At 34.7% G+C, this 14,288-nt stretch overlaps 2 protein-coding genes across 4 annotated transcripts in view; one reads left to right on the top strand and one right to left on the bottom strand.

Moving 5' to 3' along the window:
* Positions 1–416, bottom strand: part of LOC100369591 (autophagy-related protein 9A-like) — a 44,189-nt gene extending 43,773 nt beyond the window's left edge. For both annotated transcript variants that reach the window (XM_006825033.3, XM_085501052.1), the window contains exon 1: positions 284–416. The gene's annotated coding sequence lies outside the window, so the exon portion shown is untranslated. The remainder of the gene's footprint in view (positions 1–283) is intronic.
* Positions 417–494: 78 nt separating this feature from the next.
* On the top strand, positions 495–14,134 carry LOC100367949 (CCR4-NOT transcription complex subunit 9). Of its 2 annotated transcripts, none has more exons than XM_085501053.1 (9): positions 495–748; positions 6,505–6,638; positions 6,867–6,987; positions 8,268–8,355; positions 8,467–8,588; positions 9,705–9,800; positions 10,343–10,441; positions 11,817–11,908; positions 12,737–14,134. In XM_085501053.1, the coding sequence occupies exons 1-9, from the start codon at positions 725–727 to the stop codon at positions 12,900–12,902; spliced, it is 942 nt and encodes a 313-aa protein (XP_085357179.1). In that variant the 5' UTR covers positions 495–724; the 3' UTR covers positions 12,903–14,134. The 2 variants fall into 2 exon arrangements, with proteins under 2 accessions (XP_085357179.1, XP_002741589.1); XM_002741543.4 differs by having other exon boundaries at positions 503–748; positions 8,467–8,573.
* Positions 14,135–14,288: the final 154 nt, after the last annotated feature.

Here is a 14,288-nt window from a genome sequence, read left to right as displayed (position 1 = left end):
ATAACCGATCACTGGTGTCATAGTAAGCGTTATTCATCTACCCCTAAATCGGTAACTGGATAAGCATTACGAAGTTATAGTTACACGGATCATAAATGGGGTTTCACCTTGATTCGGACAAGAAAGATTGCACATTAAAACGTAATCATCCGGTACGGTCGGGTCATATCATGTCAGCTGAATTTAAAATAGCATTGACGCATTCTAAATATCGGTGACGAACACTGGGAGGGATACGAAATCGGGAGAACTATTTGTCGAAAATATCACTTCAATGTCTTACCTGCTTCCTAAGGCATAACATATCGTAATGAAAACATCTCAGAAGGCCGCAAAGTCGTTGAATTCTTCGCAGTATTCCTTTCCCGTACAGCTCTCCGGACAAAACACAAATAACAACAAAGGTTATGCTCATGCGCACTAAGGAACAATTAACAATTATTATTTTACTTCACCAAGCAATGACGAAAATAGAACAACTCATTGCGCACTAGAGTGACGAATAATCACTGGACTGTTAATATCCTGAAAAGTGTTAAAATTATGACTTAGCCGTTGTTAGTAGGATGTTCTTTGCGAAATATATGTTTCTATATGTGGAGTAAAGAAATAACAAACGGAACTTTGAAAGCAGCCATTTTAAAATTTGAAAGGACGAAGTGTACTGTTTTGTTGCGGTTATTCCTTCATTTCAATCACTACTGGTGCGAAACTTTTACGAAAAATGCATACTATCACGGGTCAGCCAGTAAGTACAATGGATCATTAAATTTCATTATTAATATTATTTAGAAAACAGCTTGCTAATTATAACTGTTAGGATTTCATCGACGATTTCACATGGCCAGATTGATGATCTCTGCTCGGCGCAACAAAATGATCAAGTTAACTATCTGATCAAGTTCACTATCACATAGATCACGGGACAACATTGTACATCCGATATTTACTGTCTGCGTTGTATTTTTTTTTTACTGTAAAAAATCTTAGAGAATCATTATTTTGCAAAGGCTATTTACTGGGTTACAGTTCAGAAATGTCACAGTACGTCTAACATTGATTCACAGTGAATGCAATCACGGTGACACATAATTGAACGTAAATTCGCTGAGTTGAGCAAATATTATTGGTTAACCTAGCTGTTAAAAACAGTACATTGTTTCCATGATTTTATTCAAATCATTATGGGACCTTTCAATTCAATGGAGGTTTGTTATGCCACAGTTTTCATTACATACTCTGCCCCATGGCTGTGAATGTACTCATGATGAGGCTTCATTTTCAAGGGCTGCTGTGATAAACTGATGATGTTGTAATATATGTACTATGATTTATTAGAGAACTAAATTGCAAATTAAGAAAGAGCATATGGTACTGTACGTGTACTGTACAACTCAGATCAAGTCTGGGTTTCTGGTTTTCTTTATACCGTATATAATAATATGAGGTTATTACGAGCATACCGAAAAGTATACACAAAGACAGTACAGCGAGAGTATCGACCAACATGCAGCAGAGGTTGATGCTACGACGTACGGTCTGAGTGCTGTATCCTCGTAAAAACCTTATTATTATACATCTTTTCCTCTTAATTATACATCATGGGATTGCCGAAATCAAAAAAGTTTAGAACAGAATCAGCGAACTTCTTTGTGTGGAGTCCGGTCAAACCTTGGTGGTAGCCATGTTTGTTTTTATATACTAGTACCCTGTAAAATATCGCAAAATACGACACGTTGTAACTTTCATGGCGTTACGGTGACAGATGTATACATTGTAATATTATAATATACATGATGTGGTTACTACATTTGTCAAGTGGTAACATGGCAGGTTTTACCCTACAAATAGTAGCATTTCTGTATCAAGATAGATGATTTTGAAGTTGAAAGGCAATCACTGGAGTAAACAAATCTCACACAAACAATTACTAAAACTGTTGTGTCAAATAAGTCTTTCACACAGTGAATCAACATAATATACTGTAAAATACTTTATTTTAGCTGGAATTAATTTTCGCTGGAAAGACTATTCAGGTATTTTGTATGGAATTCATTTTGACCGATTTTTAAGTTGAATGTAAAATATAGGAAAAAAAATATATTCGCTGGATTTTATTTTAACTGATTTACAATAAATAAAGTATTTTACAGTGCCTTTATGTTATGTAGAGTTAGATATTGCACTGTACCAATGAACTTTAACTGAACTGTATGCAGGGATCTGCCCACGCTGCTCGGCGCCGGTCACTAGTGACCGGCACTCAGAATTTCCGACCAGGACAAAAGGTTGGTGACCAGCACTATTGTTTAATTATGATACACACAGGATGTCGGCCACTGGACCATCATTTTATTGTCCTTGTTGGTTTTAAGGTAGCGGGACTATTATTTGCATACTTATTTTCATCTTCTAATTGTGACCAAATGACTACAAATCGACCCAGGAAAGTATATATTTTTAGAATCGCCAGACTTCAAGCTATACAAAGGTGTGTTTGCCATGCCCGTATCTGCATTCTATGACCCGTTACTTAATCAAAGGTGAACAATTACTTTTTCTGTAAAAAAATAATTACGCATTTATGCTGGCGATAAGAAGTATTTTTTTCACTTTTTCTAGTTGTTCAATAGTCTGGTAAATTGAATGTGTCTGGTCAGTTTTATGCAAGCAACGTGTTTTAAAAAACAGTGCACTGAATTTCAATTACTTGTTTTAGTCGCATTGCCCCCAACTCAAACCACAACTCGTTGGTAAATAATCGATGAAATAGTTTGTCTGGACACATTCAAGTTCCTCTCACTGTCACCTCAAAGCTGTGAAAATTTGGTGTTAATCCGACGACAATAAGTATACGTTATTTTTTGTTAAAGACCTTGTATTTTGAAAAACATAAACTCCTAGAAAATGTCCATGAAGTAACAGCAAAGATTTTCAAGCTTATTTATTGGCACAATCAATTTGTTTTCCCATCAAGGTCTGCTTTAACATGTGTAGGGACATCCAAATGTGTAAGGCTATTGGAAACCAAAAAAATAAAGGAATGGGATAGCTATAATTGGATAAATTCGGCATATGAAAACACCAAAATCAATGATTTTTTTTCAGTGGCTGTGTGACCTTGTGTCTGAAACATTCATATGCAAATGACTAATCTGTGAAACAAACAGGGGCAGAGACAAACCACTCAAATGTCTGGAAACACTCATTAGTTGTGTTCACGTTACACGAAGTACAGGCTAAGATTTAAGCTGATTTAGGCTTATCTAGCATATTTGCATTTCGGCTAGACCTAATTTCGTCCACGCACTGGGAGGGCCAGTCTTTAGTACGGGCTAAGGGCGCCACCAGTTGGTGACCTTTGGCAAGCCGCTATTTACGAACGAAAAATGGATGACACGCGCGAGGTTCTATTTCTGCTGCTGGCATGTTTCGTTCTAATTTTGAAGCGACGTGCACAGGAACGCGAGAGAAGACGGACCCAACTTATTTGGATGCACAGAAACAGTATACAACGGGCATAACAGAATACATTTCGTAGACAGCGAACCAAATTTATTTTGTCTACAATTGGAGCTGCTCTACGCTCTACTACAGCGACCCGATCATTGTGGAAGCGAGCGTGGAGTAATGACTGATGGAATAGAGTCGTTATACGAACATGGGACAAGTTTCACTCCCAAAGGTCGCCGCAGAGGGCGCTTAGCCCTGGGCTAAGCGTTCGCGCATACTTCGTTAGCCCGTGCTAAGGGTCTCGACCGCGTCTTAAATTCGGATCAGATTTTACCCGTACTTAGCATTCCTTAGCCCGTGCTAAGCGTTCACGCACGTTTTCTTAGCACGCGCTAAGCAATTTGACCTCTTAGCCCGTGCTAAGGAGCTGTGCGTGAACGCAACTAGTGTGTGTCAGATAGCTACTGATAACACATCCTAACATTGCTTTGTCTTGAGTTTATCTTTGAAACTTATTGGCACACAGATTAATAAACCTGTGTTGTTGATTTTGGAAAACACTACTGAGGCTGCCTTGCTTCCCTTCAGAAAATCTACATTTTAACCAACTTACATGACATTCTATGTTATGTTATGTTGACTTTATCACATGATCAAAGTTTATAGTGCATTTCATCAATTAATAAAAAAGTGTTCTCCACAATCCAAAATAGCTGGTAATTGGCCTAATTAGCATAAATTTGCATATTATTGTGCATGGCATTTGCATGCAATTTGTAGCATACATACATATATTTGCAGAAATGTATACACACTAAGAGTAATTCACTATTTTTTTCATTTAATTGAAACATTTTTACAAATTACAATCTTTGAAATACAAACAAATTGATATTATAATTTACATTCATGGAAATTAATATCAATATTTTACATAATGCCTGGTTCAATGATGGTGATTCATACATTCGCAAAATATCACAGATAATGAAATGTGTTTGATTTACGAAGAGCAAGTACAAAACGTAATTGAGTTTTAATGTAGAAAATATATGAGGTGATTTGTCAAAACATTTTTTTCTTGGCATCATTACAGTTAGTATATTAGTACGCACCGACCCATGTCAACGAACAGTACAACACATTTACACATGTATGGTCAGCTACAACACAGAGTTGTGGAATTCAAGAAAAAATACTAGCAATTGTCAAAATACAAGGTTATGTTCTGGGATGATTTGCCATAAAAGTATGTGGCCAAAAAAACTAAATATGTATTGTATACAGTTACAAATACTGGCAGTAAACTAATTTGGCAGCCATATTTGTTGTTTTTTAAACACCCATAATGCACTGTTTCTGATGCAACTTTGATGCTAGTGGATAAGGTGAACCAAGAGGTTATCAGCTTGCCGTTTCCCATGCTGTTTCATGATGAAAATCGAGTGAACATTGTAAATACAGCTAAAATTTTCACTTCGGTGTTTCAAAGCAATCTGCTATATTTGTTTATTTTCTGTGCATATACATTTACTTATTACTTGTGATCCCATCGGAACACGATTACTAAAAATAAGGCTGTAAATCAAAACTACAGTACTGTAGTTGTACATGTATATCTAAGCAATCAGCCTAAGTGTTCAACAATCAATTCAGGTGATTGACACATAGAAAAACGCCTCGCTGTTAATGTAGACATAATGTCAGTACGAAACATACTTGAATAAATTAATAAATTGCAGTGCCCATATTTGTCAACTAGCGGATGAATCAAATGCCACAGAATTATGTATTAGGTGTTTGCTGTTTCTGTTCATTCTTGTCATAGTAAATCCATGAACAATTAAAGCGAGGGAGTCATAGCGTGTCAGATGGCCATAACGTGTCGTTGTTTACAAACAAGTGTCTACTCATGAGCCTTTGCGCTTTTAGCGTGTGTTATCGTTGCTTGGGACTCAATTCCTGTTCGTGTGTAGGTGTCGGCGACTTGATGTTTTCTCACAGCTGAATGAGTGTCAGGAGATGAATGGATTTAGTGTGTGGTATTTTGTAGGTGATTGCATCAAAGAAAACTGATAACATGTTGCATTATAATTTTGTTCCGATCGCATCAGAAATACACACTCTAAAACGGCGACTCTCAACAAATGTACATATATACTACTTTATGGGAATGAACTTCACCAAAGATTATCTGTATACATGTATCTCCTGACGACTACTACCATATATGTTTATGCACAAATGTATTTGAATTGAATCAAAACAACCACAAGACAAAGTAATCGAACATGAACATGTACATTTTTGTATGCACAATGACTTTCTGCTTTGGCAGGAGATACTGTGCACAGGAATGAGGACTTGTCATCGTGCCTTTGCAGAGGTTGCAAGGGATAACATGAAAGTTTTGAAAATATGATGCTCTCTTGAAATGGCATGATGTCTTGACACATTTGTCAACCGATATAGGTGTACAGTACATGTATCCGATTCAGAGTCAGACGAGGTGCACTGAAGTCACCAGCTCGGCCTCTGAACTACAGTATCACCAAATGACAAAGCATTAATTTTTTATAACATACATTCATAACCAAAAAGAACTTTTTTCACCCTGCTAATGTTAACCCTGCTATGATCAAATCAAATGTATAGCAAATGTTCTGGAGTCCTTTTTGCAGACGGGTTCCAAAACATCAGACATATTGTTTTTATGACTTATGGTCGATTGCCTATGAAAAACTAGCCATTACACTGTACATGTATCTCCTATATTTCCTTGTATTAAGCTCCATTAAGTATTTCCTAATTGATATTCAATTTACTGTTTTGCAACAGTACTATTTATTTACATTGAAGTCACTATGCAGTTTGTATGCCTTGTTTTAGATGTTGTACTATATTAAAATTAGTGTTAGATATACTCAATAATTTATACTATTTGCTATACAATAAGGTAATCTGCTGGAATTTTCTGGTGTTTGTGGCCTCCATTTACAAATTTTTCAAACCCCTTGAATCTTCATTCATTTTTGAAATTTTTTTCTTCAGAGAATTGGTGGTAATGCGTTACCCACTCCATCAGTGACAGCTGCAATGGCTCAGGTCGACAGAGAAAAAATTTACCAGTGGATTGTAGAGCTGACTAATCCCGAAACTAGAGAAAATGCTTTATTAGAACTTAGGTTAGTGTTACAATTATTTTTATAAATAGTAATTTATACTGTGATTGTCTTGCATCTTGTAGATCCAAGTATAACCTTATGAACCAAATGAAAATACATTTCACTGACTTGTGATGAATTATTTGCTAAATGTATAAATTTTTTTGAAATTTTATATTGTGGATTAACTCAGATGTGTATGGAAATAATATACTCATATTACTAACACTATTGTTAATATTTTGACAGTAAAAAACGAGAAGTAGTTCCAGATTTAGCTCCAATGCTGTGGCATTCATTTGGAACGGTAGCAGCTTTACTTCAAGAGATTGTCAATATTTACCCATACATCAACCCACCACATCTGACAGTAAGTTTTTTCATTCTTTTTTATTGCATTGTAACTGTACATGTCCCAATGTAGGATTTGAGCATGGTTTAAACTTTACATTGGCATCGAACTTAGGCACGTCTTGGTGCTCTGTGGTACATGTACAATCGCTATTATTCATATACATGTATGGTAAAACAGTTTTATCAAATTTAGGTTTGAAACCAGGTGCCCTCTTAACTTTGAAGATCAAGCCCTGCTTAAACGTGAACCCTTAGACTGAAAGACATTTTAGAGAGGAGAGGCCTTTCATGACATCTGTGAATTTTGAGTGGTGTTTTCTTCAGATTTGATGTATGTTGCTTTTTACATCCAAAAGATTTAGTTGTACATGTTATAAGTCATTCCAGATTAGAATTATGAGCAGATTAGAATTATGAGAAGGACTCCTCACCTGGCAATGTTGATTGGTGGTATTGTATTCTTTTTCAATACAACTGGTGGGCATAATATTAGAATTACAAAGACAGCTGATTTAGATAGTCGTCACCTTTTAGAGTAAATTGATATTCACAAACTCTATCACAAACTTGTAGTTGTTGTATTCATATGAGAGGTATTTTTACCTTGTCCGTATCATCGTAGATAAAGGTCATGTTATACAAAGAGAAAATATCTGTCCTTGTTGTTGCCTTTGACTCCCTTGTAAAACTGTTTCTTTCAGTTACAAAAACTCAACAGTTTTCATTCAATTCCTTTTAAACTTTGATATTACATGAAGCAGTTTGGGATCTCCGCCTCGTTTTATTTTGGTTTGTGTTCTACATGTATATTCCAAGATAACGGTTAAAATTGTCTTCTTCTTGGAATTATCAACACTATTAAATGTCAATGTTCAATTTTGATGCAACAATAAAGTGCAATTTTCAAAATATGTGGTGAAATTTGGCTGAAATAAGACATTTGTTAGATATAGAAATAAGTAGACAGAATGAAGATATTTATACTGCTGATAATAAAAATTCAATGTTAGTAATATGCTCTCCAATATCTGTCAATTAGACTGTAGTAAACTGACATGTTGTTACATATATAAGTATAAATTAAAAAAGTGACAAGTGCGCTTTCTTAATCTGGAAAATATTTTATTTTGCTTATACAGTATATATTACGGCACTTTTATTGTTTATTATTCTATAAGACACATTGAGATTAATTACAATGCATGTGGTATTAATTGAACATTTTGGATTGTATTTTTTTGCCAAATTTGATTTAAGTATGTTGCTGTACTAATAAATGCTATGTTTGTTTTAAAGGCTCATCAATCTAATCGTGTGTGTAATGCATTGGCGTTACTTCAATGTGTAGCATCTCATCCAGAAACACGGTCAGCATTTCTACAAGGTAAAACAAACTATATATACAATTATATATATATATGTCTGAGGAAAAAACCTGAAAATTTATTGAGTCATTAAATTCATTAATTTGCTTCTGATTCTTCTTTTTTTTCAGCCCATATACCACTATTTCTTTATCCATTCCTTCATACGGTCAGTAAAACCAGACCATTCGAGTATCTTAGGCTAACAAGCCTTGGTGTGATTGGGGCCTTAGTTAAAGTAAGTTATACCCAGGTATCGTGATAGTTCCAGGTAACAAAGTAACTTGTCCATTTTCTGGTGTTCTCCTGGGATCCATCACATGGGTATGCAATGATCAGCTAAATGTATACATATAACCATTGTATATAGTAAAGAGATAATTATTCATCCTGATTCTATTTTTTGAAAAACGCATTTACAATACAGCAAATACAGACAGGAACCAGATGATTATGCAGTATTATTGTAAATTTAGAACCTGATATTATATGATGAGATTTGGATTCTAGAAACAAATTATTATTTGGAGACATGCATGTATAGGGTTTCCTTCAAAGACTGCTGCAGACTAATAAACTTTTTCTTGTACTTAATGGCTCACTAGCTATCCACTTCTAAATACTGTGTGTGACAGAATACAGTCACTCACTTTGTTGATTGAGCCTTCTGGTTATGATCATCAGAAACCCTGTATGTTGAAAATTTATTGCCCTATCTACTAATATATAAGGTAGTTGCAATGCACAATTTCCAATTCACTGACGTAATTGTATGTATTTGAATGGCAGTTTTTACATACATGTAATAGCAACAGAACTGCATTGTTGATCTGTAAGCCTGCTGTTCTCATGCCACATGGTGGTGATGGTGGTATTGCAGTGTAATCACATATTGTACTGTGTAGTCTCATTAAGCACACAAATTGATCTCAAAGGGTGTGGCATCTGTATCATATATCAGTATACTTTGTATACAATTCAAAACTGACATCACTATCATTTTTATTTCTTGTATCTTTCAAGTGTAGTTGTGCTCACATGTGCTCACTATTTTTATCACAAATTCAAAGAGCTTTACTGTACATATTACCATACTCAGTATATTTTCACATAAACACTGATAATGTGTGGGCTCTAGTTATTGCAATTCGAACCATTAAATGCCACTGCTTAAAAGGTAAAACTCACTGCGGATATAATACAACATACATGTAACTCATATATTTATAGAAACTTATCATCCATTTCTGTTTGGCTGCATTGCAATATGTAAGGATTGCCAGATGTTCCTGTACTTCCATAAAATCACCATCCATGTCACAATGACTGAAGTGGTTATCTGTAACTTTTGTTGCTTACTGTCTTGCAGACTGATGAACAAGAAGTAATCAATTTTCTACTTACAACTGAAATAATTCCACTTTGTCTGCGAATCATGGAGAGCGGAAGTGAATTATCAAAAACTGTAAGTGTACTGCATAGAATATATTTAAATACTATCCCTATTCTTGACTAAACTGTGTTTCGGTTTTTGGATTACAGTCTTCGATAAATTAGTTTTGTGTGTGACCTCACAACTGCTCTACCCTGAGATATTCTTACATTTATTATCATAGGAAATATTGCTGAGCTTCTAGTATCCAACCTATAACATTCAAAATATATGTACATAAGGTCTATATAGTGGTTCATGCATCCATTTTTAAAACAGATATTGTAAAGTTACTAATTTTCACTGGGTTTAAACTTCGCTGATTTACCATTACAGGCATATTCAGTGGGTTTTAAATTCAGTTTTATCATTTAGATAATGTATTCTATGCTAAATTTTACATATTCACTGGGTTTTAATTTAGCGCATTTTCCAGTCAGTGAAATAAGCTAAATTAAGACCCAGTGAATAATTAACCCTTCTACAGTATTTCACAACATATATTGTTAAAAGTGAAATTTGAAATAATTGCTGTTGTTATACTAGTAACACAAATTGATTTGTACATTCTACAGGTTGCAACATTTATTTTACAAAAAATTTTATTAGATGAGACTGGTTTGTCATATATATGTCAGACATATGAGAGGTTTTCACATGTAGCAATGATTTTGGTAAGTACACTTAGCAATAATCATGGTAAGTGCACTTATATAGCAATAATCATGGTAAGTGCACTTATATAGCAATAATCATGGTAAGTGCATTTACATAGCAATAATCATGGTAAGTGCACTTATATAGCAATAATCATGGGAAGTGCACCTGTATAGCAATAATCATGGTAAGTGCATTTACATAGCAATAATCATGGTAAGTGCACTTATATAGCAATAATCTTGGGAAGTGCACCTGTATAGCAATAATCATGGTAAGTGCATTTACATAGCAACAATCATGGTAAGTGCACTTATATAGCAATAATCATGGTAAGTACACTTGTATAGCAATAATCCTGGTAAGTGCACTTATATAGCAATAATCATGGGAAGTGCACCTGTATAGCAATAATCATGGTAAGTGCATTTACATAGCAATAATCATGGTAAGTGCACTTATATAGCAATAATCATGGGAAGTGCACCTGTATAGCAATAATCATGGTAAGTGCACTTATATAGCAATAATCATGGTAAGTGCACTTATATAGCAATAATCATGGGAAGTGCACCACCTGTATAGCAATAATCATGGTAAGTGCACCTGTATAGCAATAATCATGGTAAGTGCACTTATATAGCAATAATCATGGTAAGTGCATTTACATAGCAATAATCATGGTAAGTGCATTTACATAGCAATAATCATGGTAAGTGCACTTCTATAGCAATAATCATGGTAAGTGCATTTACATAGCAATAATCATGGTAAGTGCACTTATATAGCAATAATCATGGTAAGTGCACTTATATAGCAATAATCATGGGAAGTGCACCTGTATAGCAATAATCATGGTAAGTGCACTTATATAGCAATAATCATGGGAAGTGCACCTGTATAGCAATAATCATGGTAAGTGCACTGCCACTTATATAGCATTAATCATGGTAAGTGCACTTATATAGCAATAATCATGGTATGTGCACTTGTATAGCAATAATCCTGGTAAGTACATTTACATAGCAATAATCATGGTAAGTGCACTTATATAGCAATAATCATGGTATGTGCACTTATATAGCAATAATCATGGTAAGTGCACTTATATAGCAATAATCATGGTATGTGCACTTATATAGCAATAATCATGGTAAGTGCACTTGTATAGCAATAATCCTGGTAAGTACATTTACATAGCAATAATCATGGTATGTGCACTTACATATATGTAGCAATGATATGCACACTTGTGTTTTCATAAAAGAGTCAACATTTTGGAAAAGAAAACAGTATTTACATCCCTATGACTTTCAACACATCCATTTCCTGTATCTAATAAATACAAACCAGTTCTTGTACTCATTACAATCAAACTGTATTTTTCTGCAGGGTAAAATGGTGATACAACTAGGTAAAGAACCATCTGCAAGACTATTGAAACATGTAGTAAGGTGTTATCTCAGGCTGTCTGATAACCCAAGGTAATTTGTGATTCAACCATGCATTTCACTCTGTTCCCTATGTGTTGTGGTTTCTTTACACACACACATTGTATGTGCAGGATTGTAGCATCTATCACCTATGCACACCTTCATGGATATCTGATGGTTCAAGATCCAACTAATACACGTATTACTTTCATGTCATGATTAATTGTTGTAGACCTCACAAAATAAATATCAAAAGCTTGGTTATCAAATATACAGTACAAAATGTATAATTTAAAAGTCCGGTAAAATCACGTAAATTGTGTAGCAATTTTCACTTGAGTTGGAGTCAGCATCACTTATTAAATTAACTTCTTGTGTGAATTCACAAGTTAGCTACTGCAAACATTTCTTGCTATGAAAATGTCAGCGTCTTAAAGGGAAGTGGTTTGGCAGAACACATTCATATTATGTGTATCTAAACTTAACATGTATTGTATATGTCATATGGGACTACACTGAACATAACATGTAGTGAAGACCATCATCGTCATAATGAACATATTTGGCAATGCAATGTGTGAGAAAACATTAATAATTTAATTTTTCAACTGATTTTAATATTTATACCAATATATGACTTGTTCATCCCATGTTATTATTAACATAAAAAATTGAAATACTCTCACCATAGAAACCAATGCGAAAAATGACAATTTCTCATTTTCATTTCTGACTTTTCATGAAAATTTGCCCGGTTTCCCAAATCTGTTTCGTTTTTCTGTGTTCTAACCATATTGTGAACTCATGAGGAAACATGTTATCATTAATTCAGTCCTAACCTTTGTAATACTGAACTACTGCAATCTGTTTCCATCATAGAGCAAGAGAAGCTTTACGTCAGTGTCTTCCGGACCAATTAAAAGACACCACATTTGCAGCTGTATTAAAAGATGATAATTCTACCAAGCGATGGTTAGCACAGCTTATCAAGAACTTGACAGATAGCCCTGTCAACACAACAGGCATTCCTTTGCCACCGCAATGACAATTACAGATGGTGGCAAACATGGCTAGTGAGAACATTCAATTGTAAGGTACATGGCACATTCTTTTCCCCCCACTGTGAAACCAATGGTACTTTTTATACAGATGTACATATATATATATTTCAACTCCATTGAAACAGTTTGATGCGATCTGTCTGAGAAATGGCACCAACTTTAACTTGACTTTTGTATATACGTGCCATTCCTGATTCGTTCTAACTAGAACTGATGAAAATGACATTTGTAAATAATAGTATCACAGCAAGCGGGTCATACGTATGCTTGTGTATTTTCTCTCTGAAGACGTATGTGTTGTATTATGTGCCCCGTAGAATGGATGGATCTAGTCAACTATCTCGTTGTCTTGATATGAACGTGGTGGTTCTCACTATTATGCAAAAAATTTTTTAGTCCAGTGTTAAATTAGGTAATTGACTTTATATGTATATCTATATGTTAGAATCATGAGATATCAATTAGTATATTGTTCACTGAGATACACACATTTGGGCGACAGTACGTTTTCTGTGCTTTCCAAAATATTAACTTGTATCTAAAGAAAATCATAGTTGATGACTTTACCACACTCGTTGTTGATTAGACAGAAAGAAGCATTTATATTATGGATATTATGACAAAGTACATTTGAGAGAATCGATAAATGCACTTCTGTTTAAAATCATTTTGGCTGAAGTCTTCAGACAACATTTGTTGTCACTGATGGCAGCTTTTCTTCAGAGTATTGTGGTATCTGACCCATGAGTTTAGTCAGAAAATGTACTGTGACCCCTCGTGTACATTACTGATGCTTGAAGAGGTTGAACCTACTCTTTGATACAACATGTCACTGGCCAAATGTTTCCTACATACAAGAGTCTTTATATAGGTCAGTGAGTAACACTGTTTATGTACAAATGTGTTTCATATGGAAAATGTGTTGTTTTTTAGAAAAATCAACATTTAGTAATGGAAAGTATTGCTGATATGAGATTTGAAATTCACAGTGAAAGGGAGTAGTCTGTTGTCCAGTACCACACTGCCGTTTCACAAAAATATGCCATGTTTTCTAAGCCACAGTCAACTATAGTCTAAGTTGTTTGTTGTACAGTCAAAGCCTGGTCGTCACGTCTGACAATGACGATCTATACTTTTGTAAGCTTTCCTTTTTCAGTATCTTTTACATGTCTTATTTCCTTTCGTCAGAAATAAAGGCAATATTGTAACATTTGAATCACTGCGTTATGTGTCACTGTCCTCCTGTTGATAGTTCTGTATCAGCTCTCATTTGTATAATAGACAATCTTCAGTGTCTGATCACAACCAACCACGTACGGTTGTGGAGGAAATGTTGCAAAGTAGCCAAAGCCAGCACCTCTCTCAAAGGG

This window comes from Saccoglossus kowalevskii, chromosome 7 (genome assembly GCF_978046115.1).
Source record: "Saccoglossus kowalevskii chromosome 7, keSacKowa6.1, whole genome shotgun sequence".
Lineage (NCBI taxonomy): Eukaryota > Metazoa > Hemichordata > Enteropneusta > Harrimaniidae > Saccoglossus > Saccoglossus kowalevskii.
This window is presented reverse-complemented; position numbering and strand designations above follow the sequence as displayed.

Coding starts and splice junctions, on each gene's coding strand:
- LOC100367949 (XM_085501053.1), top strand. CDS start 725: ATGCATACTATCACGGGTCAGCCA. Junction 8,589..9,704: donor TTAAAGTAAGTTATACCCAG/GTATCGTGATAG, acceptor ACTGTCTTGCAG/ACTGATGAACAAGAAGTAAT. Junction 10,442..11,816: donor CACATGTAGCAATGATTTTG/GTAAGTACACTT, acceptor ATTTTTCTGCAG/GGTAAAATGGTGATACAACT.